This window comes from Macrotis lagotis, chromosome 6 (assembly GCF_037893015.1).
Source record: "Macrotis lagotis isolate mMagLag1 chromosome 6, bilby.v1.9.chrom.fasta, whole genome shotgun sequence".
NCBI lineage: Eukaryota > Metazoa > Chordata > Mammalia > Peramelemorphia > Peramelidae > Macrotis > Macrotis lagotis.
Genome location: NC_133663.1, coordinates 82,833,159 through 82,857,484, shown reverse-complemented (window position 1 = coordinate 82,857,484; position 24,326 = coordinate 82,833,159). Strand labels below are relative to the sequence as shown.

The 24,326-nt window shown below is 35.9% G+C and overlaps 1 protein-coding gene across 5 annotated transcripts in view; it reads left to right on the top strand.

Moving 5' to 3' along the window:
• The window catches only part of FASTKD2 (FAST kinase domains 2), a 31,617-nt gene extending 16,708 nt beyond the window's left edge, over positions 1-14,909 (top strand). For 4 of the 5 annotated variants that reach the window (XM_074191521.1, XM_074191519.1, XM_074191520.1 and 1 more), the window contains 6 exons: positions 2,390-2,562; positions 3,705-3,868; positions 7,612-7,830; positions 8,785-8,872; positions 12,603-12,717; positions 14,429-14,908. In XM_074191521.1, the coding sequence (XP_074047622.1) occupies positions 2,390-2,562; positions 3,705-3,868; positions 7,612-7,830; positions 8,785-8,872; positions 12,603-12,717; positions 14,429-14,539 (870 nt within the window). In that variant the 3' untranslated portion in view covers positions 14,540-14,908. Of the gene's footprint in view, positions 1-2,389; positions 2,563-3,704; positions 3,869-7,611; positions 7,831-8,784; positions 8,873-12,602; positions 12,718-14,428 lie in introns of all 5 variants that reach the window. The other variant, XM_074191523.1, reaches the window with a different exon arrangement.
• The last annotated feature ends 9,417 nt before the right edge of the window (positions 14,910-24,326 follow it).

Genomic DNA, 24,326 nt, shown 5'->3' with positions numbered 1-24,326 from the left:
TTTGTTCCCTTATACATTTTTCTGTAGATCTGACAGGTAAACTATTTCATCTTTTCTTGTGTCCCCTTTATGGCTAAATCATGGACCTATTTTGACCTTAATTTATGGTATAAGATAGTAATCTATACATAGTTCTTGCCATAATGATTTCAGTTTTCCCAAAAGTTTTTGTCCTCAAAGCTTGACTCTTTGGTTTATCAAACACTGAATTACTTTGGTAATTTGCTACATTGCATTGTGTACCTAACTATTCCACTGATTTCACCTGTTTCTTAGTCAGTACAAGATTGTTTTGATAATTAGTATTTTTGTAACACAGTTTGAGATCTGGTATAGCTAGGCCACCTTCCTTCACATTTTTTTTCTTTGATTCCCTTGATATTCTTGGTCTTTTATTCTTTCTGATGAATTTTGTTATTTTTATTTTCTAGTTTTTTAAAATGTGTTAGTTTGATTGATGTGGCACTGTCATTTTTTTTTATTGGCTTGGTCTGAATAATTGATATTTTTCCAGTTGTTTAGATTTAACTTTATTTGTGTGAAGTGTTTTGTAATTTTCTTCATATTCTTTCTATATTTGTCTTGGCAGGTAGACTTCCCATGTATTTTGTATTTATTGTCTGCAGTTATTTTAAATAGAATTTCTTTTTCTGTCTCTTGCTTCTTGACTTAGTACTATATCAAAATACTGATGATTTATCCGGATTTATTGTGTATCCTACAACTCTACTAAAGCTGTTAATTTTTCGAGTTGATTCTCCAAGTATACCATCATACCTTCAAACTTGCCAGAAATTTTAAAAGGAGAATTTGTAAGGAAATAATTCACATCTGTAATACTAATATACACTCTCCAGTACAACAGAGGTAAAAAATCAAGCACAGGCAGTTTTATGAAAGAATAAATATAAAAAGTTGTCAATGGAAAAGAAACTCAAACTCCTTTCTGATCAGAAAAAGACAAATCAAGAAAACTTTAAGGGGTGGCTAGGTGGCACAGTGGATAAAGCACCGGCCCTGGAGTCAGGAGTACCTGGGTTCAAATCCGGTCTCAGACACTTAATAATTACCTAGCTTTGTGGCCTTGGGCAAGCCACTTAACCCCATTTGCCTTGCAAAACCCTAAAAAAAAAAAAGAAAACTTTATTGCCTTGCCCCCAGAATACTATTTTATAGTACCATATGACAATTTACATGAGTCACAAAATTGATCATACCCTTTGTGCTAAAACCATTCCAAAAACATTTTGATTAAAAAGGAAAATAAAAATAAAAAAGGAAATGAGAACTGATTGTAAAAATTTTTTCTGTGTATTCTATTTGAAATAGCAATTATAAAAACAAATAGCATATATGAAAAATTGAAGAATAACTGAATTTTGAATTAATGGAATATTATCCAGAAAAGTGATTTTAGAATCAAAAAAATTAAAAAAACTGATAATATGGAGGGAAATCTGAAAAGGCAGAATTATAAGTCACTGTAAATATTTAGCAAGAACTGAAAAAAAGACAGCCAAAAGTAATAGATCATTGCTTAGAAGGAGACAAATAATAAAAGCATTTTCTTTGCTTTTTTGTGCTTTTGTTACTATAAAAGCAATGAAATTGTAACTTTCAGAGTGGTGCTGCTTTGTTTTGTGATTTCTTCTGATTGTCCTGTTCCAGGCTTTCCTTAAGATGCTTTATTTACCTTTTTTCATTTAGTTTTAATAACCACATCCTCATCTTACTTTTTTTTAAAGCCTCAGTTGAAATGTTTTTTTAAAAACCTCAGATGGGGTGGCTAGGTGGCATAGTGGATAGAGCACCGGCCCTGGAGTCAGGAGTACTTGAGTTCAAATCTGGCCTCAGACATTTAATAATTACCTGGCTGTGTGGCCTTGGTCAAGCCGCTTAACCCCGTTTGCCTTGCAGAAACTTAAATAAATAAGCAAACGAATGAATGAATGAAAACTTCAGATGCCCTTGTGTCCAAAAATGTATACTTCATTCTAAATTTTGACTTTTTTAGGTTCTTAATCAGGAGCAACAGAGCATTTCTCATCACTTGTCCTTTAAGATTATGAATAATTATTGCATTGATCAGAGTTCTCAAGTCTTTCTAAGTTTGTCTTTATAGTGTTGCTGATACTAAGTATACTGTTCTCTTGATTCTGCTCACATCATTCTTCATTACCTCATATATATCTTCTCAAGGCTTCTCTGTACATGTCTTCTTCATTATTTCCTGGACATGAGAGTAATTCAATCACATTTATTTATCGTAGTTTGCTTAACCATTTCCCACTTCATGGACACCCCCGTTTTCTATTTCTTTTTGTAAGAAACAAAAAAACAATTAAGGCCTTTGTGATTTTTTTATTTGTGTTTCTCATTTTCTCCTTAGGTTCTTTCTATTCTGTTTGCTTTTGAGTCCTTGAGATTTAGACATATCAATTTGATGAACCGGTTTATTAAGAGAGTGCTGGATGAATCTCAGTCTCTGAATCAGAAAGAAATTTTATATATTCTTCATATATATTCTTCTCTCAACCACTTCCACTATTGTAAGGACCAACAGTAAGTACTATGTTGTGTTTTGTTTTTCCAGTTGGTGAATTTAGATATTTATACAAGATTCTTTATTTTGACTTGTGATATTTAATATTTTTGAATATTGGGTTTCTGAAATCTTCAGCAGCATGTAAGAAATAACATGACATTGTGAATAGATTGCTAGAGTTGAAATCAGGGCAACCAGGATTCTAATTCTGCATCAGGTGTTGTTATCTGCATGACATGGACTTCTTAACCTTTCTGAACTTTATCTTCCTCTGTTAAAACCCCATAATACACACCCCATGGAGGCCTTCTGAGGCTCAGATGAGATGGTGCAGATAAAATGGCTGAAGAATCAAAGAGTGAAGTCCAAGTGCCAGTTGGTTCTAGTTCATGTAGAACTTTTTCAGCTCATACTAACTGCCTTACCAGACTAATCATTATGCTTTCAGCTCGAAGGGTGAACATTAGATATAATTGCTAATATTGTTCCAACATTGTAGTTGAATTTTGCAAACTCTTGAAATAGTGGGTTGACCCATCCTTTCATGAGCTGTCTTTGCAGCTACTCCTTGATTTCCCTCCTCATTCCTGTTCACACTTTGGCTTTTCTGCTTTTTGCATTCTGGCCTTTTGTCCTGAGTTCATGAGGTTCATCAGCACGTTTGCTGTGTACCTGACTTCGGGTGGGATTGACATGACAGCCAGGTCTATGGACTTTCCTAGTATCTGGAGAGCAGAAAGTGAAAATGGGAGTTGGGCAGTGATTGAGCTGGTTCAGTTGATAACAAAAAAGGAATTAAGGTAATAATTAAATCTGGTAATAATGGTTGGATGACCATTCTAGTGAGTTAGTTTCATCTATGATGAAAAACAGTAGTGACTGAGGATTTGAAAGTATCATCCTGTTTTTCCCTTTCCATTCAATGCAGAGATATTTATGTATTGCATAAGTCTTTTATATAGAATAAGAATAATGTTAGAAAACTTTCACATAGTAGACTTTGAGAAATGGAAAGATTATAAGTAAGTTACCTACTTGCTTTTATGATTTCCATTTTACCTTTTCTTTGAGCTTAAAAAAAGAGACTCCATGGTGTTCTTCTGAGACTTTATGATTTTTGTTTCTTTATTTCTGATTATGGTCTTTCCTTTCTTTAAAGGTTCTTAGAGGTTATCACAAGTGCTTTGAATCCTTATCTTCCAAAAATTTTATCCTTAAACCTATTGAAGGCAGTATACTACTTTTGCATTTTGGAGCATTTTCCCCAGCACCTTTTTAATCAACTTCTCCAAGAGAATATTATTAACGAGTTGCTTGTGTCAGGTATGAAATTATTATTTGTGACTGTAAGATATAAGTATTACAATGATCTGCTTACATCTTTAAAGTGATCATAAGTATCTTAGTGTCCTCAATTTTTTTTTTTTTTTAGATTTTTGAAGGCAATGGGGTTAAGTGGCTTGCCCAAGGCCACACGTCTAGGTAATTATTAAGTATCTGAGGTCAGATTTGAACCCAGGTACTCCTGACTCCAGGGCCGGTGCTCTATCCACTGTGCCACCTAGCCGCCCCAGTGTCCTCAATTTTCATTGCAGAGTGATTAAAACTACAAAAAAACCAAAATATTAATTTGTGTATTTTGTGCAAGAAATTTCTATATCAGAGTTGACTTAAACTTTTTATCATGGAATGCATGTTATAAGAGTTAAAAATTAGGTTAATTTGTTAATGAATTCTCATGGCCCATTTTCAAAATACATCCAGCTAGAAAAATAAACCAAACAAATATATATATATATATATATATATATATATATATATATATATATATATATTAAATATAAGCAGAGCAGTTATGAATTTGGTATTGAATAATGGGCATTGGTTAATTCACATTTGTTTTTAAGCTTTTTATTGGTTTATGAAGTAAAAAAAGATAAAAAATTCTGATTTCCTAGTTATACCTCTAAAATTTTGAATTCCTCTCAGAAACTTCATTTAATCATTTATGAAACTGAATTTTGCTGACTAGATTTCCACTTTGGGAATAATGTGATGTAAGACTTGAAAGGTAGAAGGGAACCAGAGTTGTGAAGGTCTTTTTTTTTTTGGAAGGCAAATTGGGGTTAAGTGACTTGGCCAAGGTCATACAACTAGGTAATTAAGTGCCTGAGGCTGGATTTGAACTCAGGTCCTTCCTGCTCCAGGACCAGTGCTCTATCCACTGTACCATCTAACTGTCCCTGTGAAAATCTTTAAATGTGATTCTGAGGGATTTCTTTCCAAGAGGTAAATAGGAGGTAAATGGCACAGTGCCCATATATCCACCCCCAGCAACATGAAGAGTCTGTAGACCAAATAATGATCAGGAACGCTAATGAGACCCAGTGACATCTTCACCAGAACTGAGTGAAAAATCTACCATAAGCCAAGCCAAGCCAGTATACATTTATTAAGTACGTACTTTGTGCCAGCCATTGTGCCAAGCTCTGAGGATACAGTTAAAAGGAAAATGGGGGAATTCTAGTCACTCAAGATTGAGATTAGTAACTTGGTGCTGAGGTTAGAAGTGATGAGTTTATCCTAGGAAGGGCATCTTATTCCATGCAAAGTAGAATGAGCCCACAGCTATGGCAAAGGGGGGTTCTTCCAACAAAGCAAGCCTGCAAACCAAGAAGACCCATGATTTTTACTTCTTCAGATAAAGGGTTCTCCAGGGTCTTCATGAGAAGGAAAGAGTAACTTCATGCTTCAAGCATACACACAAAGGAAAAAATAGATTTATTAAAAGGAGTACATGAAGACCTGGAAAAAATAACGTCAAAGATTAAAATTGAAATAAAAGCTTTTGAGGAGAGAATTGGAATAAAGAAAAGTAGCTTAGTTAAGAAAATGGTAAGCCTTACCCAAGAAATGAAATCCCAGAAAACTAGAACAAACAGAAAAAGAAATCAGTGACTGAGAGAACAGAAAATAGCAGGATAGAATTTAATAGACTAAAAAGTAGAAAAACAGCAACTAATATCAAAACATTTCACCTGGAAATCGGGTCAAGGAAAGATAATAATAAAGATTGGATTCCCTGAAAACAGTGATAAAAAATCATGGACACTTTTTCAGGAAGTCATAATTGAAAATTCCCAGATCTGTTGGAATCAGAGGGCAAAATCAATTTACCATTTCTGTCCTAAAGGGAACCCCCAAAAGAAAAGTCCCAGGGATGGCATAACCAAAATTCAGAGCTTCCTCATAAGAGAGAAGTACAGAATCTAGAAGGAAACGATTCATTTCCAGAAAGAACTAAGTTAGGATCACACAAAACCTGGCAGTTCTCCTTTATATGAGAGGAAAGTATAAATTGCAATTTGTTGAAAATTGTATGGAGGAGGATTGATCTGAATGGGAATGAGAGTATAACGAGGCATAGGAGAATGAGACTTTTTTGCCTTACCAAACATTGATTTTGAATCACAATCAGGGAAAACCGGTGAGGTCAGCTTAGAGGTGCCAGTTATGCCCATGGGTCCTGAATCACTACATGTGGTGTCAGGGTGGATCCCTATCTTTGTTTCTCTCATTGTTAGCATTCAGATGTATACACCTAGCTTTGGATATTTTTAGATGTTTTTTTTTTAGGTTTTTTTTTTTTGCAAGGCAAATGGGTTAAGTGGCTTGCCCAAGGCCACACAGCTAGGTAATTAGTAAGTGTTTGAGACCAGATTTGAACCCAGGTACTCCTGAATCCGGGGCAGATGCTTTATCCACTGCGCCACCTAGCTGCCCCTAGATGTTTTCTTAACATGATTCCAAATTGTTTTCCAGAATGGTTGGGATAAATATCAGATATTTGATGCAAATTTTTTTAAATAGTCAACAATTTTGCTTTTTATTCTCATTATATCAATTTTGTCCCTACAGAAACTTTCCAAATTCATGTATTTGGAACAACTTATTTGCCTTTTTTGTCAACTTAGAGAATTTTTTTTTTTTAACTGTTGCAGTCAGAAGACAAATTTCAGGCTGTTTCCAAGGAGTTTGTGAAAAGGAATATAGCTGCTTTATAGTTTTCCCAGTGCCCTGTTTCCCCATGTATTAGATGCATCCCTTTTTGAAAAATTTGGGCTTAAGAACTGGGATCATCTTATACAGTGGTTGTAGATTTTTTTTTACTTCAATTTCCTGCTTTTTTGCACTTGTTGTCTTTGTGCTTATCATTTTGCATTTGTTACCAGTATATTAGGTTATATTTTTCCATGATCTGCCCAGAAATGGCTCCAAAAAGATTTTCGGCCAGTGCCAAATTCAAGTTCAAAGTGATCCAATTTGCAAAAGTGAATAGAAATTGTGCTGCTGAATGTCATTTTGGTCCTCCTCCAACTGAGAAAACAATCTTAGAGTGTGGCTACGGGAAGAAGAAACCCTACTGAAGATGCCCCAGCAAAAGAAGGCTGTGAGAGGCAAGTCAGCCAAATGACCAGATCTAGAGAAGGAATTGAAGAAATGGGTTGAAGAGCAAAGGGTCATTGGAATTCCTGTGTCCACAAAAATGGTTCAACAGGAGGTCAGGAGACTTGATGATGAAAAAGAAGTGACTGTTTTCAAAGGAGGACACAATTGGTGCTTCATGTTCATGAAATGGAATGGATGTGCCCATGCACCAGACTTACCCTAAAGATGTCTGAAAGCAGTGAGCAGAATGTCCTTGAATTTTGGAAAAAACTTGAGTTCCATAACTTTATGTAACACATTTTTTTTCAAATTTTGGGCCCCCAAATTAGGTGCATCTTATACATGGGGAAATATGGTAGTTTTTATCAAAAAAAGAGTTCTTTTCCAAATGATTTGTTCTTGACTTAAGTTGTACCTGATTCTTTATTATCCAGTTTGTTTCACTGATATACTGTTCTAAGTTTTAGCTAGTATCCAGTAGTTTTGATGGTTTTTATTATTTAGTATAATGAGGTCTATAAATGTTCTTCCCTCTTTGTTCTTGCTTTTTTGTTTTCACATTTCCCTTGAAATTCTAGATCTTTCATATTTTCAAATGATTTCCCTATGTATTCTAGATGAGGAAAGTGAAAAGGCTGAGTTCATGCTTCGTCAGGTGAATGCTTGCTTGGAACTCGAAGATACTTCAATCCTAAAATCCACAGCTATAACATTGAAGGAATGCTCCTCGGCCCTATTTCATTCAAATGTAGAGGTTGAAAACATATTATTAAATCTTTTGGAAAATAAGAGTCTATTTTTAAAAAATGTACAGCTGCCATATAATTATTTTGTTGGTAAGGGAATTATTTGCTTTATATTAATTTTTTTCTCAGTTAAAGAAGAGCTTGTTAATTTGTGCTGTTACACTAGTAGCATCTATTAGTGGTCTTATAATCTTCCTAATTAATCTTGATCATTAAGAGAATTTTATTTTTTTCTAGCTATTCAAGGCATAACATAATAGAGAAGATGTACACACCTACCCCTTTACTTTGGACTTGAAATGTAATATGTAGCAAAACAGTTAGCATTTAAGAGGATAGGGATCCTTATAAAGCAAGAAAATGAAATAATCCTGTGTCAGACTTAACTAATCCACCTTTTCAGCCTATTAGCACTTTAAAGTTTATGGAGTGCTTTCACACCTCACTAATACAAAAGAATTCTTGCCTTCTGTCACTGACATCTAAAGTAGGTGCAGCTGATTTTTTTTAAAGCATCTACATGTATACACATGTGAAATGGTGTTTATCCCATATTTTTCTAGTGTAAAAGTACTTCATTCAGTATCAGTTACTGGAAAATGCTGAGAGGCAGCCTATGACATGAAGTAGCAAATGTTCTGTTCTTGGTCAGTCTACTTGAGGTTTTCAAACACATCTGAAAACTAGTTTGTGAGGTGCTGATTCATTTGTTTAAAATCTTTTTACTGTTTTTTTTACTTTATCAGAGACTAACATTAAATAGGAACCTAACAGTAGTTTTCATTATTGAGCAACATGTTAGATTTTCATTTAGCATTTAGAATAAACTCCCCATGTTCTTTCTTTTTCATTCTTTCTCCTTTTATATTTGACCTTTCTTTCTCCATCCCAGCCCCAGACTCAAGTAGCACCTTCTCAGGACTGAGATAAATCATAAGTAAAAGAATTGTGAATTTTCTCTAGTATTGATTCTTGAAGTAGATTAGGTTTTCATTTTGGTTAACACTTGATGGTTTAATATCTGAATGCTTTTTTTTTTTTCAGATTTTGAATTGAGAATGGACTCTAAGAGAAGCCAATTATTTCCAATTTCTGAAGCAGATGTGTTCACGACCAAACCAGATATCCTCAGGTTACTGGGCGATGCTCTTTATTTGCTGTATTCTCTTAATCTGACTCCAGAATGTTCTATTACAATATTAGCACTAATAATGATAGTTCATCAGTTTGTAGAATTTTAGACTAGACCAAGATACTGGGGGTTATATGATCAGTGGCAGAATCTAGCTGGGTCTGGTGCTCTTTCTACTTCATTCCATAGAAGAATTATTAAAGGATGGATATGACCAGTAATTATCCTTACTTCTATGTGAGAAGCCCTCTGAGCACTTTGAGCTTATAAAATAGCCATGGTCAGGCAGCAATGTCAAATGACTATTTTTTGACAGGCATTTTTTTTATGAGCTTAAGATATAAATAAAAACAAAGTCCCTGTCCTCAAGGAGCTTACAGTCTCATAGGGGAAGACAGCATGCAAAAGGAAACTGAAAAGGTGGTTGTGGAGGAAAAGAGGCAAGGGCCATGTGAGAGAGAGGTCTGAAAGCAATGTAGCCTGACTGCCAATCAAAAGTCCAGTCAGGAAGGCATAGGGTACTGAAGAGCTATGAGTCCTGAAGCATTTTTAGTTTTGCAAGATGGAATAAAAGAATCATAGACAAGTCACTATAGCCCAAAACGTAGTATGAATCAACCTTAAGAGAGTGAGAGACTGCATCATCAGGGAACTCATAGTGCAGAATTTAGAGGAAACTTGGAGATCCTATAGCTCAAGCCCAATTTGCAGCAAGAATTCCATATAGAGCATTCTGGGTGAAGTCATTCAGCATCTGGTGAAAACTACCTTCTCATTTTTATACTCTTGGAATTACTCTGAAATTTAGCTTCTTCTTACCCAGCTCTGCCACCTTCTTCCCAAGCCAAGCACAGCATGCCAATCAGAAGAAGGAATTTTCATTTTACCTTTTAAGTTTAAGGGAAATATCAGGAGTGGTATTTGAGCTGCTTTTTGAATTACAAGTGCCAAAGGATTTCAAAAAAACACCAAATTAGATAACATTATTTTACAAGATTTTAAGGTTAAATCATACAGTAATATTACTCTAAACTGGCTCTGAAAGATTTTGACATAGTAAATTCACAGACTTAGGGACCTTGGGAGGCCAACCCCTTATTAGGGTTATGAATATCCTGCATAGCTTCCCTAGCAAGTGATCATACCTCCATATTAAGACCAATAAGAAATAGACCCATCTCCTGAGGGAGCTCATGCTGTGTTTTTGGATAACTTGATAACTTTGGATAAATTGAGTTAAAACACATCTCCTTGTAGTTTTCATGTCCCAATTTTTATTCTATTTCTCTTTGGATAAAGATTTCAAGATCCTCACTCTCCTTTTTTTCTCTTGGACATCTGTCTGTCATTACCCTCCTAATATGTGGATTTCATAATTTCTTAGTGACCTTAAAGAATTGAAGCAGCTTCAGAAGGGTCTTGACCCATGCATTTGACCTTACTAAAGTACGCTAAGAGATAGATGGACCTTAGTTTTTATATAAATGAAGTAATTTTATGTTGTATTTTGGAAGTTAGGAAACCACAACTTCTGTCTTTGTTCCTCCATACTTGTATTATCTTGCTAGAACAAAGAATATGTTTGTTTTAGGAGAAGACACCCTCTCTGGTCAGACCACTTTTTCCTTTGAGGCATATGAAGACATTAAAACTTAGCAAGATTTTTTTGATCTATTTTCCAACTGCTGCCTCTTTTCCTTTGATGGACTTTCTCTTTACTTTAGGAAATCTTCCTTCCTGCATTCTTACCCAGATTTGGGACTTTCTTCACTGCATTATTGTGTACTGTATCAAATATTACTTCATTTTATCCTCCCAACAACCTTAGCAGGTAGAAACTATTTTTAGTTCCCATTTTATAACTGAAGATTCTTAGACAGGGAGATTAAAGTGACTTTCCCAGGATCATATAGTGAGAACAAATTTGCCTCTTGCCTGCCATAGTGATATGTAGATATGCATATATACATACATGCATAGTTACATATACCACACACACATATATATATACATATATGTATATATATTTGGAGAGAGAGAGTGAGTAATTACTGGGATAAGAAGAATCAATTGTCAGCAAAAAATTGTCAGCAAATAGGAAGAAGAGGAGGTAGATTTTGGCATTGAGCTGAACCTTCCTGTGGGGGCAGATAAAAAAGCCTCCCTACAGTCTTCAAGGTTAGCAGTAGCTCATTTCTAGCAGAGGAGAGCAGCAGTGACTGCTTTTATAGTCCCTGAGTTTCACATTTCAGAATGGACAGAGAGGAGATTAGTGATGAAAAGCAGGCAAAATCAGCCCACCGTTTTGTTTTTTCTTGGCCAGTCAAACAAATTTGTCTTTTCCAAAGACTTCACTGCTGCCTGTTAGTTCATGATAAGGAATTAAAAGCAGGATCATTTAGACACTCCCCTGGGATTTTCCATGAAGCTTTTACCATTTTGTCCCCTTGTATTCAGGACAGAGATGATCCTTCTGAGGAGAGAGGAGGTGACATAGAGGACTGTTCAGCATTGTCCATGCTCAAGCTTCTCACTCATGGCATAGATCATTGTGGTCTATTCAGAGATTACTAGTCTTTATTTGCCACACCTGCCAAAGTTGATATTCAGGCCAAATTTCAGTGACATGCTGGCACAGCCATACCTATTTTCCTTTTTTAGCTTTCTGTGAGGGTTTGTTTTTTATTGTTTGAACACTTTTTTGCAATCCTATTTTTCTAATGGTATCCACTATAATAATTCATAGATGCTCTGTTTTCATTTCTAATTCATCTTGAGTTGGCAGTTATTCCCAGTTTCTTCAACCCTCTCATGTAGTTAACAAAATAAGGCATTTTATACTTGAAGAATATTTTTTTAAATGGAGGAATCCTTTTTATAATAATTACTGCCTAACTTAACTGATTTAATTCTCAGTTTTGAACATTTGAAATGGTGTAGAAATTATGTTTATTTCTAAAGTTGGGAACATCTGTAGAATAAAAAGACCACTTGAGGATAGATAGTAGAACAAAGAAAGTGAAATCTTTAAAAGTTATACTCAGCTTTTTAAGTATAATATCTCAAAAATGCTTAGTGAGTGACTGTTGTTTGTATATTATAGTAAACTAATATATTGTAAACACTCTAAAATGAAATATATATATATACACACACACACACACACACATATATATATATATATATAAAATATTAGAGTCTGAAATCTTCACGTTTTTACACCCAAAAGAGACCTTAGTAGTCAATTGTTCCAGTTTCTTTTTAAATCTCAGGAAGCAGAGAATTGAGTGGTTTAAAGGATTTTTTCACAATTACACAATTAGTTGATATTTGAAGCAGGACTTGAAGTAGGACTGTAATCCTTTGATTCCCAGCCCACTTCTTTGTCCCACTGTACCATTCTACTGCTACTAATCTAACATGTGTAGTATTTTCAAACTGTTCTCAAAATGTAGTTTTTTTTTTATGGTGACACTATTTTATGGAGACAGCATATTACAATGGAATAGCCAATGATTTTCAAGTCAGAAGACCTGTGTTCAAATTCCACCCTGATAATTACTAGCTGTATAAAACTTGGATGAATCACTTCCCTTCAGGCTTTAGTTTCCTCACCTTTAAAAGGAGGGGGATTGGATTAGATTGTCCCAGAACTTCCTTTGAGCTCTAAATCTGTGACAGTAGGAACGTCCCAGTGACTGTTTTCTTGTGTTGTATATTTTGTTTGCAGAGTGGCTTTGCTTTGTGTTCCTAGATCTGCTTTCTGTTTTAGTACCTCTCACCCCAGAGGAGTACTGGGAATGAAGATGCGTCACTTAAAAGCCTTGGGTTTTCATGTGATCTTGGTAAGAAGATAAAGTGCCCATGCTCATCACTTGAAAATAATCACTACCAATCAAGACAAAGTAAAAAACTGGTTCTGGGTTTGAGAAGGGCCTGTGTAGGACCCAAGTATTACATCTGAAGTTAGCTTGTTTTTTGATGACAATATTTTAGGATAGTTAAATTCTTTTGTAATCAAGATATTTTATGTATTTGCAAACATTATTTTGAGAAGGGCTACATAGATTTCATTGGACTATCAAAGGGTTCCACAAAAAGAAAAGATTAAAACCCGTTTTGGATTGACTTACTGACTTTTTAATAATAGTAAAGTAGCCTCTCAGCTGAATACCTTTTTTATTTTATTAAACTCTGTTTCCTACACATTGTAAACAAGTCCATGATCACTGGAAGACAAAATGGGGGTCAGTTATGGAGTATGTTTCCCATTCACTCTGAGTGAATGAAGCAAAACCCTATGCAAAGTGCTTTGTAGACATGTACATGTAGAAAAATAAGTCAGGCTTTGTTCTAGAGGGATTCGAATTCTGTTGGAGAATATAATACAGAGAATGTTTCAGTTGTAAGCCAGGTGGGAAGGTTTCATGATCCTTAGGGAACAATGACAAAGATAATGGAAATATCTCTTCTTTTATGCCATTTCCATTGATAAAAATATCAGTTTCTGACAATGAACCATTTGACAGTGCCAAGGACCTTGGTGGATTTTTAGATGGCTGTGTTTGTAGCAGCTGCAGGAATACTTAGCAAGTGGCATCTCCACAGGAATTTTTTTCCAGGATAATGATTGTGGACACTGGGTTGGAAGCTCTGTTTTTCTTGAGGCTTTTGTGTACAGGGACCTGGACTGTTTCCATTGGGGTCTGAAGGGAAGGGAACAGGCATTATTAATCACCCCTATGTGGCAGTCCTTGTGATGAGCAGTTTAAAATTCAGGGGAAGTGATGACTTGTCATTTCCTCCTGTCTGTCTTCACTATCATAGACATCTAAACATTTTGAGAAGTGTTTGCCCACTTAAACTGATTGGTCCTTGTATTCTTCATACATAGATGCATATTTAAAATATATAATACATATATACATATATACAAATATGCTTATATTGTGTAGATATGTATATATATTTTTTCTTTAATAACTTCATTCTGAGCATGATAGTCTTGTAGTAACTCTAGATTCCTTTGAATTAGCCAAAATGTTTTTAAGAAAGGTTTAGATTACATGATGGTCTCAATTGAATTCAGCCTCTGATGGTCATGTCCCAAGAATAAAACTGAACCTCAAAAAATAGGCTTAGAGAGCATTTAAAATATACCATACATTACAAGCTACAGTGCACTTGAACACTGTTGAGGTTTGGAGAGAGTCTATTGTTAAGATATGAAAGGTAGGGCCGAAAAGAATTTACATGGTGGTTGGGTGTCTATGCTTTTAGATAGCATTCATGCCTCATGTTCTCCCACTAGAGAAGGGAGCCTTTTTAAATTTGTTGGTGCCTGGAGGGGTTTTTCTTCCAAACTTGGCACTATGAGCTTGAGTCACTTTGAAAATAGATCTTTTTTGAATGGTCCACTGCAAGTTCTTAGAAAGCAACAATTGGGTCTACAGTTGTGTCCTTACATGCAGGTCTTCTTCCCTAAGTCAGCTGGTTTGTGTTGTCTTGTTAATTGTTTTGGGTAAAAACTGACTTTTGCCTCTTTTCTCTTGTAAGGTCAATACCTGGGAGATTAAGAAATTGGATATGGACCAGGCAGTCACATTTCTAAAGAACAAAATATTCTCACCAGAATCTTTACCGACTCCTATTGAATTTGCAACATAAGTTGTTAAAATAAAAAGAAGACTTCATGGGAAATGAGTTTCCATTATGAGAAGGAACTCAGGGATGGATTGTATTTACTAAAGCCTGATTTTTGTTCCTACATCTACTGCTAAAGGATGTGTTTTGGGTAATTCATTGAAAAAGATGGTGCATTTAGATTTGTGCACTGCTAAAAATTACCTGGACGAATTTTAGTTTAGGAATTTTCTTTTAATTAATTTTAAATAAAAATTTCAAAGCAGATAAAATATCATTAAAATGTTTTGTGTTTAATGCGCCATAAAACTACCAAACTGTATAACAAGTTATAGTTAGACCCTGCTTTGAGTTTCATTAAATTACTCTTTAGACCTGGACTAAAAGTTGTACAGCATTTTTAGTATAAAAATTCAGATTTTTTTATCTGTACTTGCTATTAGAAGTTGATTTTCATTCTTTTCCATAAGTATAACATATTAAGAATGGAGCTTCCCCCAGTGTGCTGCCAGCTCAGCTTGCCAGTAGCTGCTGTAAGTAGTAATGATGATGATTAAGACAAAAATAGCTAACATAGGGGCGACTAGGTGGTGTAGTGGATAAAGCACTGGCCTTGGAGTCAGGAGTACCTGGGTTCAAATCTGGTCTCAGACACTTAATAATTGCCTAGCTGTGTGGCCTTAGGCAAGCTACTTAACCCCATTTGCCTTGCAAAAACCTAAAAAAAAAAAATAGCTAACATTGATAGAGTACCCTCTATATGCCATTGTCAACTGCTTTATAACAAATATTCTCTCTCTAGAGCCTCACAGTAGCTCTGGGATAGGGGCTGCTTTTAGCACTATCCACTGTACCACCTAGCTGCCATCTTGGGTTGCTACCCTATAAAGTACATTTCTTCCACTACTAAGACAAAACTACTGTGACAGGGAGTATTCTTTGCCTTGTCAAGTATAATCTATAGTTGTCCATACATAGTACGGTCTAAAAAGAAATATAAATAATGAAAACCTATTTTGGTTATTTTTTAAAGTGTCTCATGATGATTTCCAGGTTGATAAAATTGAGTTGTCAATTCTTTAGTTTTTTGGGTAAAAATAAATAAGAAAAAGATCATCAATATTAACAGTTTTTAAGAGGTAGAAGATTAAGTGACTTGCCCAGGTCACAAAATTGTAAATATAAAACGTAGGATTTAATCTGAAATTTTCCTGCCTTCTTCAAGTACAACACTTTGTCACCTGCATCATTGTGACCTATGTGAGAAGTCTGTATGAGTAACCACTGAATGTTAAAGTTAGTTTTGGAGAATTGATGGTGGACTCTGCACCCCAGAGCAATGACAGGGGACACAGTGAATCACCCAGGATGAATAGTGTGGGATTGAGTTTTTAATTACAGATTTGATATCTTTCCCCAGAAACGTTTCCCTCTTTCAAATTCCCCATCATCTTTTCAGCCACCAAGCTTTAACTCCTTACTCTTTCTCAAACTGTCACTTCTACTTGAACAGTTTCTCTTCCATCTTTCCACAGCTCTACTTATACAGCCACTTCCCAAGGTCAAGCTTTCTTTACCTTTTAGCTTGCACTAGTGCAGCAGGCTGCTAATTGTTCTTTGTTATATCTCGCCTCTCCATTCCATCCACAGCCACCAAAATGATTTTCTTAAAGCACACGTTTAACTATATCTCTCTGCCTTATTAATTTAAGATCAAATGTTCTTTAGCTCATCAAATCCTATTTTGGGCAGTCTTGGTCTGTACAACCTGAGTTAAGCTCTCCCACCCCCCAATCTCTAAGCCTCAGTTTCCTCATCTATAAAGTGAGGAATAATAGCACTTATTTCACAGGGGATTGTGATTGTCAAATGAAGTAATACATGTCAAGCACTTTGTAAGCCCTAACTGAAACTATATAAATATTCACTATTGTGATTATTCTTAATTTCTGTTAAGTTTCATAATTATATTAAAAACAGTACATGTATATTTATAAATAAGTAAATATATGTATATTGAAGGGTACATACTCAAACTTTTTTTAACTGATTTGGGTACATGATCAAAAAGGTTTGAAGACTTGCCCTAATGCACTATTATTGAAGCCACGAATGTATCCATTAATTCTGGGAAATGCAACACTTAGACTTTTGTACATTAACAAATAAATTTGTAGAACTTGTTAGGGGAGGGGACAAGTAAAGTTTTTAAAAATTTCAAATCGTTATTAGACAGTGAAGAACCAGTGCTTTTCATCAAGGCCTTTGTCTACCTCCTTCAGCATGGGAGTTCTGCTCCTGCCATTGTGCCTTTCCACATTAAATATATCTGATCATATTGTGGGGAAGGATTGTTCCATGGTTTGTTTACTGAGTCTATGTATATTGCCTCTGACTAGTTATCATGAAAGTGAGTTTCAAGTGCCCTGCCCTTTTCCCTTGCTTGCACATTCCAATTATGTGAACTATCCCTATCCATCCTCTTTTTCCCTCTAGTATGTTCCTTTCCCATTCCTCTCTTAAGATCACCCAAAGTATTCCCAAGCCCTCTTTTTGAATTTCCTCTTACGACCTCTGATGATAATATTCTGTGAAGCTACTTAAATAATAGTATCCCTCTATCAGAATGTAAACACTTCATCCTTTGTAGTCTCATGATTACTTGCTAAGATTTTTAAGAAATTTCTCTTGAATCCTGTGTTTGTATTTCAAAGTATCTACTCAGCTCTGGCAACGGTGCTTAAAAGTGCTTTATTTTGTTGAAGATGAATTTTTTCCTCCTATGAGATTGTATAGTTTTGCCAGATAAGAGATTCTTATTTATAAACTTATTTTTTAAGTATCATTATTTAATACAGTGGTGGTTGCTGGATCTTGTTTAATGCTGTCTGATTTCTCAGTGTTTAAAATCTTTCTGGCTGCTTATAGTATTTTTTTTCCTCTAACCTAGAAATTTCTAGATTTTTGCCCTGGTATTCCTGGAAATTTTCACTTTGGGATTTCTTTCAGGAGGTGACTAGTGAATTCATTTTTGCTTTCTAGTTCTAAGAAATATAAGTAGTTTTCTTTCATGATTTCTTGATATGTCTAGGTTTTTTTTTGTCATAATTTTCAGATAATTCAATGATTCGTAAATTAACCCACCTTAGTCTATTTTCCAAGTCATTTGTTTTTGTATATCCCATTTTCTTTCATTGTTCAGTCTTGCTATTGTTTTGAACTATTTCTTGTCTCATGGAATCACTAGCAGAACTTATTTGGCACATTCTGATTTTCAGAGTGTTTATTGCTTGGATAAGATTTTGTAACTTTTGTGGTAAGTTGTTAATTCCCTTCCTAGTCTTTCTGGCCTGAGCTTTTAATTCTTTTGAATTCTTTCCTTTAATGATTTCATTATGTTACAAATTTTTTTTTAAACTTTTTAAAAAAATAACTCTTGCTTCATTTCTTCTAGGAATTCTAGTTGAAATTGTGCCAAGATTTTGAGGCTTTCCTTATAAGATGTTTTGAAATAATTCTCTTCCTCTGAATTTGTATTTTGGACATCTCTATAACAATGATAGCAGAAATAACTATAAATACTACAAATAATAACTGCCACTAACACTTTAAGATTCCCAAAACTCTTTATATGCATTATCTTCTTTCTTTATAGCAACATAGTAAGTATTAAATGTTATATGATTTTTAATCCTCATTTTAGGCTGAAGAAACTGAGGTTAACAAATTTAAGAAACTTTATCCAGACTCAAATTTGAATCCAGGTCTTCCTGATTCTTGTAGTAACATATTACCTATCCAAGAGTACAGTTTGTTTGAGGACCTCAAGTTAGAAATAACTCATCATCATGATTTCTTAGTATTCAGAAAAAGTATGGGTCAATTTTTCTTTGGGAAGATAAGCTAATCCATTTACAGAAGTTTCTTCTGACATAATTCAATAGACATTAATTGCCAAATGTATGCACAGTACTATGTTAGATATTGTAGATGATACATAGAAAAATAATTTTATAATTTACTTAATCAAATCCACCCTTTAGTGACAAAAGACTTGTTGTAATTGAGGTGATTTCAAAGAATGTGTCATAGACTTTGAAAGGGAGACACTAGAAATTTTTAAAAATGATAGAAAAGTTGTTCTAACCATAGACTTGCTAGAGGACAGTTTGGATGGGTAATGAAAACCATTTATTTGGCTCAGGGGTTCTGAACATCATTTGTGTCATATATCCACTTTGGCAGTCTGGTGAAACTTCAAACTGTTCAGAATAATAGTTTTTAATAATTAAAAGAAATGCTAAATTTCAATTAAAGTTGGGGGGGGAGCATTTTTTCCCATCTACGTTAACCTGGACCTGAACCTATCATAGAACCCTAAGAGATTAAGAACTCTGATTTAGATGTTTTCATTCAAGTATGTTTGTATAAAAATCTGTCATATTAGAGTATCATCTCATAATACCTTAGTTCATTTTCTGTTTTCACACAAATTCTAAGTTCCTTGAGGGCAGGGACCCAACATTTATTTTAGAATTACCATCAGAGCCAATGGCACGTCCTGAATATTCTTAATGGTGACAAGTCTGTCATTTGAGGGTGGTTTTTATTTAAAGAAGAACCAAAAATCATTTAGAGTTGAGACTGGAGAATAAGATGGATAATTAATAATATTAGAATACTATTTTTGGTAAAAAAAAAACTATAATTGAAGATGAATTTCTCATGACTTAGAAAATTACTAATAAAGTAAATCAGACAAGGATAATCAAAAATAGATTGTGCAATGGTAACGGTGCTCTTGCAAAGTGTCTTGGACAACATTCAATTTTGGCATGTCTTTCAAAAAATTGGTCATATATTAAATCTCATGAAAAAATAAATCAAGAAACTGTAATCCAGTGTCTGATATGGGGCTGGTGAATTAGGAACCTAGGGAAGTTGGCACTTGATTTATGGGATTTCTTGATGTTAAACCTTATCTAGGACTCCACATGTATCATAAAATGAGAACTCAGGGACTCTTCACCACATACTACAATATAATCTCCCCAAACCATGGTAACCACATTTAGCTAAGAGGAAGGTACTCTAAGACCTGAGTGCCCCACTGTGATACACTGAGCACTGGCTTCACCAACAGTCTTGTATGGTGGCCCAGGAAGCATCATCTACTAATGAGTTCTTATTTTAATGGGGCAGGGGGAGAAATCATATAGAAAGTCTCAGCTGCAAGTTACATGGAAAGGTATAATTCTTTGATACACTGGCAAAACAGATGCTAAAATCAGTTTCTGGTGTTGAACCATTTAACACAGTAGCAAGAACTCTTCTTCTAGGATTTTGATAACTGTGGCTGCAGCATCCACAGAAGCAATTGCCAGGCCACATTTGATGACTGGTAGAGGGTTAAAGTGGAACCAGTGGTCTGAGGAATGCTACCTGTCCCAGGGCTTTGGGTTTTACCTGTCCATTGATAGCAATTGGTATCAAGGAAGATGGAGCCTTCCTCTATGGTGATTTCTCACCCCAAAGATGGTTTCAGGAAATGAACTGGAAATAGAACCAGTGTTCCGGAGGGCACTGCTGAATCCTCAAGGTTTTGAGGCTCAGGGTTATATGAGTATCATGTGGAGCAAACGGATATATTTAGGTTGAAAAAGAAAAGAAAAATGATAGTTCCAAACTGGCCAGAATGCCTGGAAGTCACATCAAGGTGAATTAAAAGTAAGAAGATTGAAAAGTGGGAAAGGGCCAGGTTTTGAAAAGCTTTAAATGCCCAGCAGAGGAATTTCTATTTGATCATAGATGTAATTGGGAACCACTGAAGTCTAATGAGTGGGAGGCTGACATGGTTAGACCCATAATTTAGTAAAATCACATTGGCAGCTGCATGAAGGGCAGATTAGAGTAGGGAAGACAGGAGGTGGAGAGCTAGGCTGGACTTCTTTCAAATCAAGACATCCACCTCACCTGTGTACCATTGATACAATAAAGTACTTTTGAAAGTATAGACAGCTGATACTGAACATAGCTGGTGAGGGATCAGCAGGGCAATTGGACAGTTCTTGTCACCTGAGGATTTGAAAGACTACATGGACTGGTGAAGAGAAGGCAGAGGATGTCTTGATTTCTTTTGTGCTATTTTAAAGGGAAGTTGTGCACTCAAGATAACAAAACAAAACCTACCAACAAACCAAGAAATGTGCTCAAATATCCCCTAGGTGGTGCTCAATCGTTGCAAAAGTGCAAGTGGGAAATTTATTTTGGAGAGGGTTTTTCATCTGGTGGATCTGTTTGACTTCTAAATGATCCAGCATTGGGGTCTTGCTTGAGATCCCTTGTTACAAGGATTGACCAAAGTTTCCTGAGTTGGGATTCAGAGTTCAAAATGCTAATAAATTGTAGGGTTCAGTTTGCCTAGATTTGTTAGTAGTGATGGTGGTCCTTAATACTCCCCCTCCTAATCACTGGATTTGTTCAAACAGACCAAAACCCACTCACTAGCACTGAAGGACACAGTACCTAAGGTAATAAATGCACACACACACACACACACACACACACACAGAGAACACGTTTGCAAATTTTGACCCTACATTAGTAGCAGACATCTTTGTTTCCTGTGATGCTTTGTATTTCTCCTAAAAGACATAAGACTTGTCAGCCTGCAATATTATTCACTCTATCTTCTTTTTACCAAAGAAATTAATTCAATATGCTGCCCAGATGCTAACTGACAACAAACCCTGTAACAGGACAGCCAGGTCCTGAGTGAGACAAGGGACAGGCAGTTCCAGCTCTGGGCTGGGGAAGGGCCAGAAAGGACTGGGAGGCAAGACAGGGAGAAGACTGGGCTATGTTCCTTTTCTGAAACTCAAATCCTTGACTTCCTTTATGTTCTGGGGAAGATTTGGCATTTGTCATCAAAAGGAAAGGGTTTTTTTTCTATTTTAAAAAAATCTCAAATCTTCAAAGAAACTCATGTTGATTTTTAAATGACCTTTCCCTCCTTATGTTGATGGAGACTCAGATTTGGAACCAATTTGGAATAGACATAGAGCTAAACAATAGATAATCTGACAGTGGATTTCTCAGTTTCGAATTTAGAGGTGTCTTTGGCAGATATTTAGTCCAACTTCTTTATTTTACAGAGCAGGAAGCCAAAGACCAGAGTAACTTGCCCAAGGTCAGACAAGTAGAAAGTGTGGAACCTGAAGTTTGAACTCATGTCCTCTGCTCCAAGTCTGGCGCTCCTTTTACTAACATCCAACCTTTTTAAGGGGTTTTGTGACTTATAAAGCAATTTCCTGAAAACTGCCTGTGAGGCAGGTACTGCTTCATCATCCCTCCCATTTTATAGATGAGGAATGTTTAGGTGACTCACTGAATAGAGTGCTAGGTCTGGAATCAGGAAAGCTCATCTTCCTGAGGTCAAATCTCCCCTCAGACACTAGCTGTGTGACCCTGGGCAAATCATTTAACTTTGCTTCAAGTATCCTCTTCTATTAAATGAGCTTGGGAAGGAAATGGCAAACCACTCCAGTAACTCTGCCAGGAAAACCCCAAATGCGTCATGAAGCATCGGACTTGATGAAACGGAATTGACTTTGCTGAAGCTTGCCTAGCCAAGAAGTGAAAGAACTGGTCCTTTAAACCCAGGCTGTAGACCTTTGTAAGAGCTGGTACTTCATCATGTCCATGGCATATTGGTACAGTGGGCAGTCTTGGATTTGAAAAGACCTGCATTCCAGCCCAGCTCTCCACCTCCTGTCTTCCCTACTCTACTCTGCTCTTCATGCAGCTGCCAAAGTGATTTTACTAAAATATAGGTTCAATGTCAGCCTCCCACTCATTAGGCAGTTTCCATTGAATTCCAAGTCTCACAAGTTATTGAGGCTCTTCATCTGAAAAGCTTAGAACTTGATTAATCCTCTGAATTTTCTTTAGGGAAATTTATTCCCATTTCACCTATAGAAATTGAATAATCATGAATAGGTAGCACTTAAAAATAAGCAAAACTCTGCCTGTCTTTAATTCTCACAACTTTGGGATATAGGTGCCCAAGACTTCATTTTATCTATTTTCCAGCTAAGGAAACTGATTCTCAGAGGGGTGAAATTACTTGCTTAGAGTTACACAGGAGCTAAGTGATAGTCAACTTGAACCCAAGATTTCTTGATTTCAGGTTCAGAACCCTGTCCCTTATGCTATTTTGAAGACTGACAGGAAGAGAACTGATGTCTCTTCTTAAGGCAAAGAGGAAGAGAAGAAATGTTTCCAAAAGCAATTCAACAAATATTTATTAACATGAGAAATTAACGTATCAATTGATACAAATAAAAATATAATAATTTTACTATAATTTCCCCTATCTGTGCATTTTAAATATAATTACATATTATATATTATAATTTTATTTTGAAATAAAAATGGTCATTCTACTATCTCTTTACTTCATGGATTAAAAATGCATTGGATCAGGGCAGTAAGTGGCACAGTGGATAGAGCACTGGTCCTGGAGTCAGGAGGACCTGGGTACAAATCTGACCTCAGACACTTAATAATTACTTAGCTCTGTGTGGCCTTGGGCAATTCACTTAATCCCATTCCCTTGCAAAAAAAACAAGCAAAAAAATCCATTGGATCAAGTAACACATCTTGCTCTCTCAAAGTATCCTTAAATTTGGGTCCTTTTAATGGATAGCTAGCCCTACTAGGTGCTAGTAGAGATGTGAAATTTAATTAAGACTTGTATAAGGTCTCTTTCCTTGAGCTGAGACCCTGATGCACCTTCTCTCTCCTCAACTGATCAGATTTCTCCTAACACTAGCATCCTTCCTTCCTCAGACTGGATCCCTTTTGATTATGGCAAAGAAAGGAGGACTCTCTTCTTTCACAAATTAAAGGCAATAGTCTGATGCTCCTGCTCTCTCTCCTTTCCCTCTCTCTCTTCTCCCCTTCCCACCCCCCCTCCCCATTATGATATAACTTCATTAAGCTTGTGTGATGGGTTTGGGATCTGAGGAGGGTAAACATTCTCATTAGCAAAAGTCTCTGTTGCAATAAACCTTTCCCTAATATGACACGTAATATCATATAATGTTACATGGTGCTATGGCACACAGTGTCTTCATTTGTGATCATTTGTGCTTACTGGGGAGAGAATTTTTCTTTGTTTAGTAATTTAGTCATGATTAAACACTGGTGCAGCAAAGGGGGTTGTGATAACAGAATGGAATTGTTGGAGGTGGGGGGAGAGAGAGAGAGAGAGACAGAGACAGAGAGAGAGACAGAGAGTTGAGTTGAGGGATAAATTTGCCTCTTTGTGGGTTTTGAGATTCCCAAAACTTTGTTTTATTGGGGGGGACTCTATGCTTTTGGTCTGGAGGGGGTGCAGGTTGGGGGTAGATAGAAATAAGGTCAGGAGGAAGTATAGCAGAGTGATGAGGGTAGAAAGTAAGGAAGATGTGGCATTCTGGGGAGGTAGGAATGAACTTGGGATGTCTGTCAGTATTATTCTACTAACTTCTCTCATGAGGACCAGATTGCATTCTGCGACAAAGGATGGCATCTCTGAAGGATCACCATTTCTTTCCTATCCTCATGTGGTGCTTAGGTTGGTCAGATGTCTCTTCTCACTATTTTCCAGAAACCATTTGCCATTGCTTTTAAAAGAACCATGGTTGAGTGTAGTGCAGTGGAGAGAGCATCAGCCCTGGAGGCAGAAGGAGTTCAAATTTGGCCTCAGCCATTTGATATTTACTAGCTGGGTGACCCTGGGCGAGACTTAACCTTGTTGCCCCCCCAC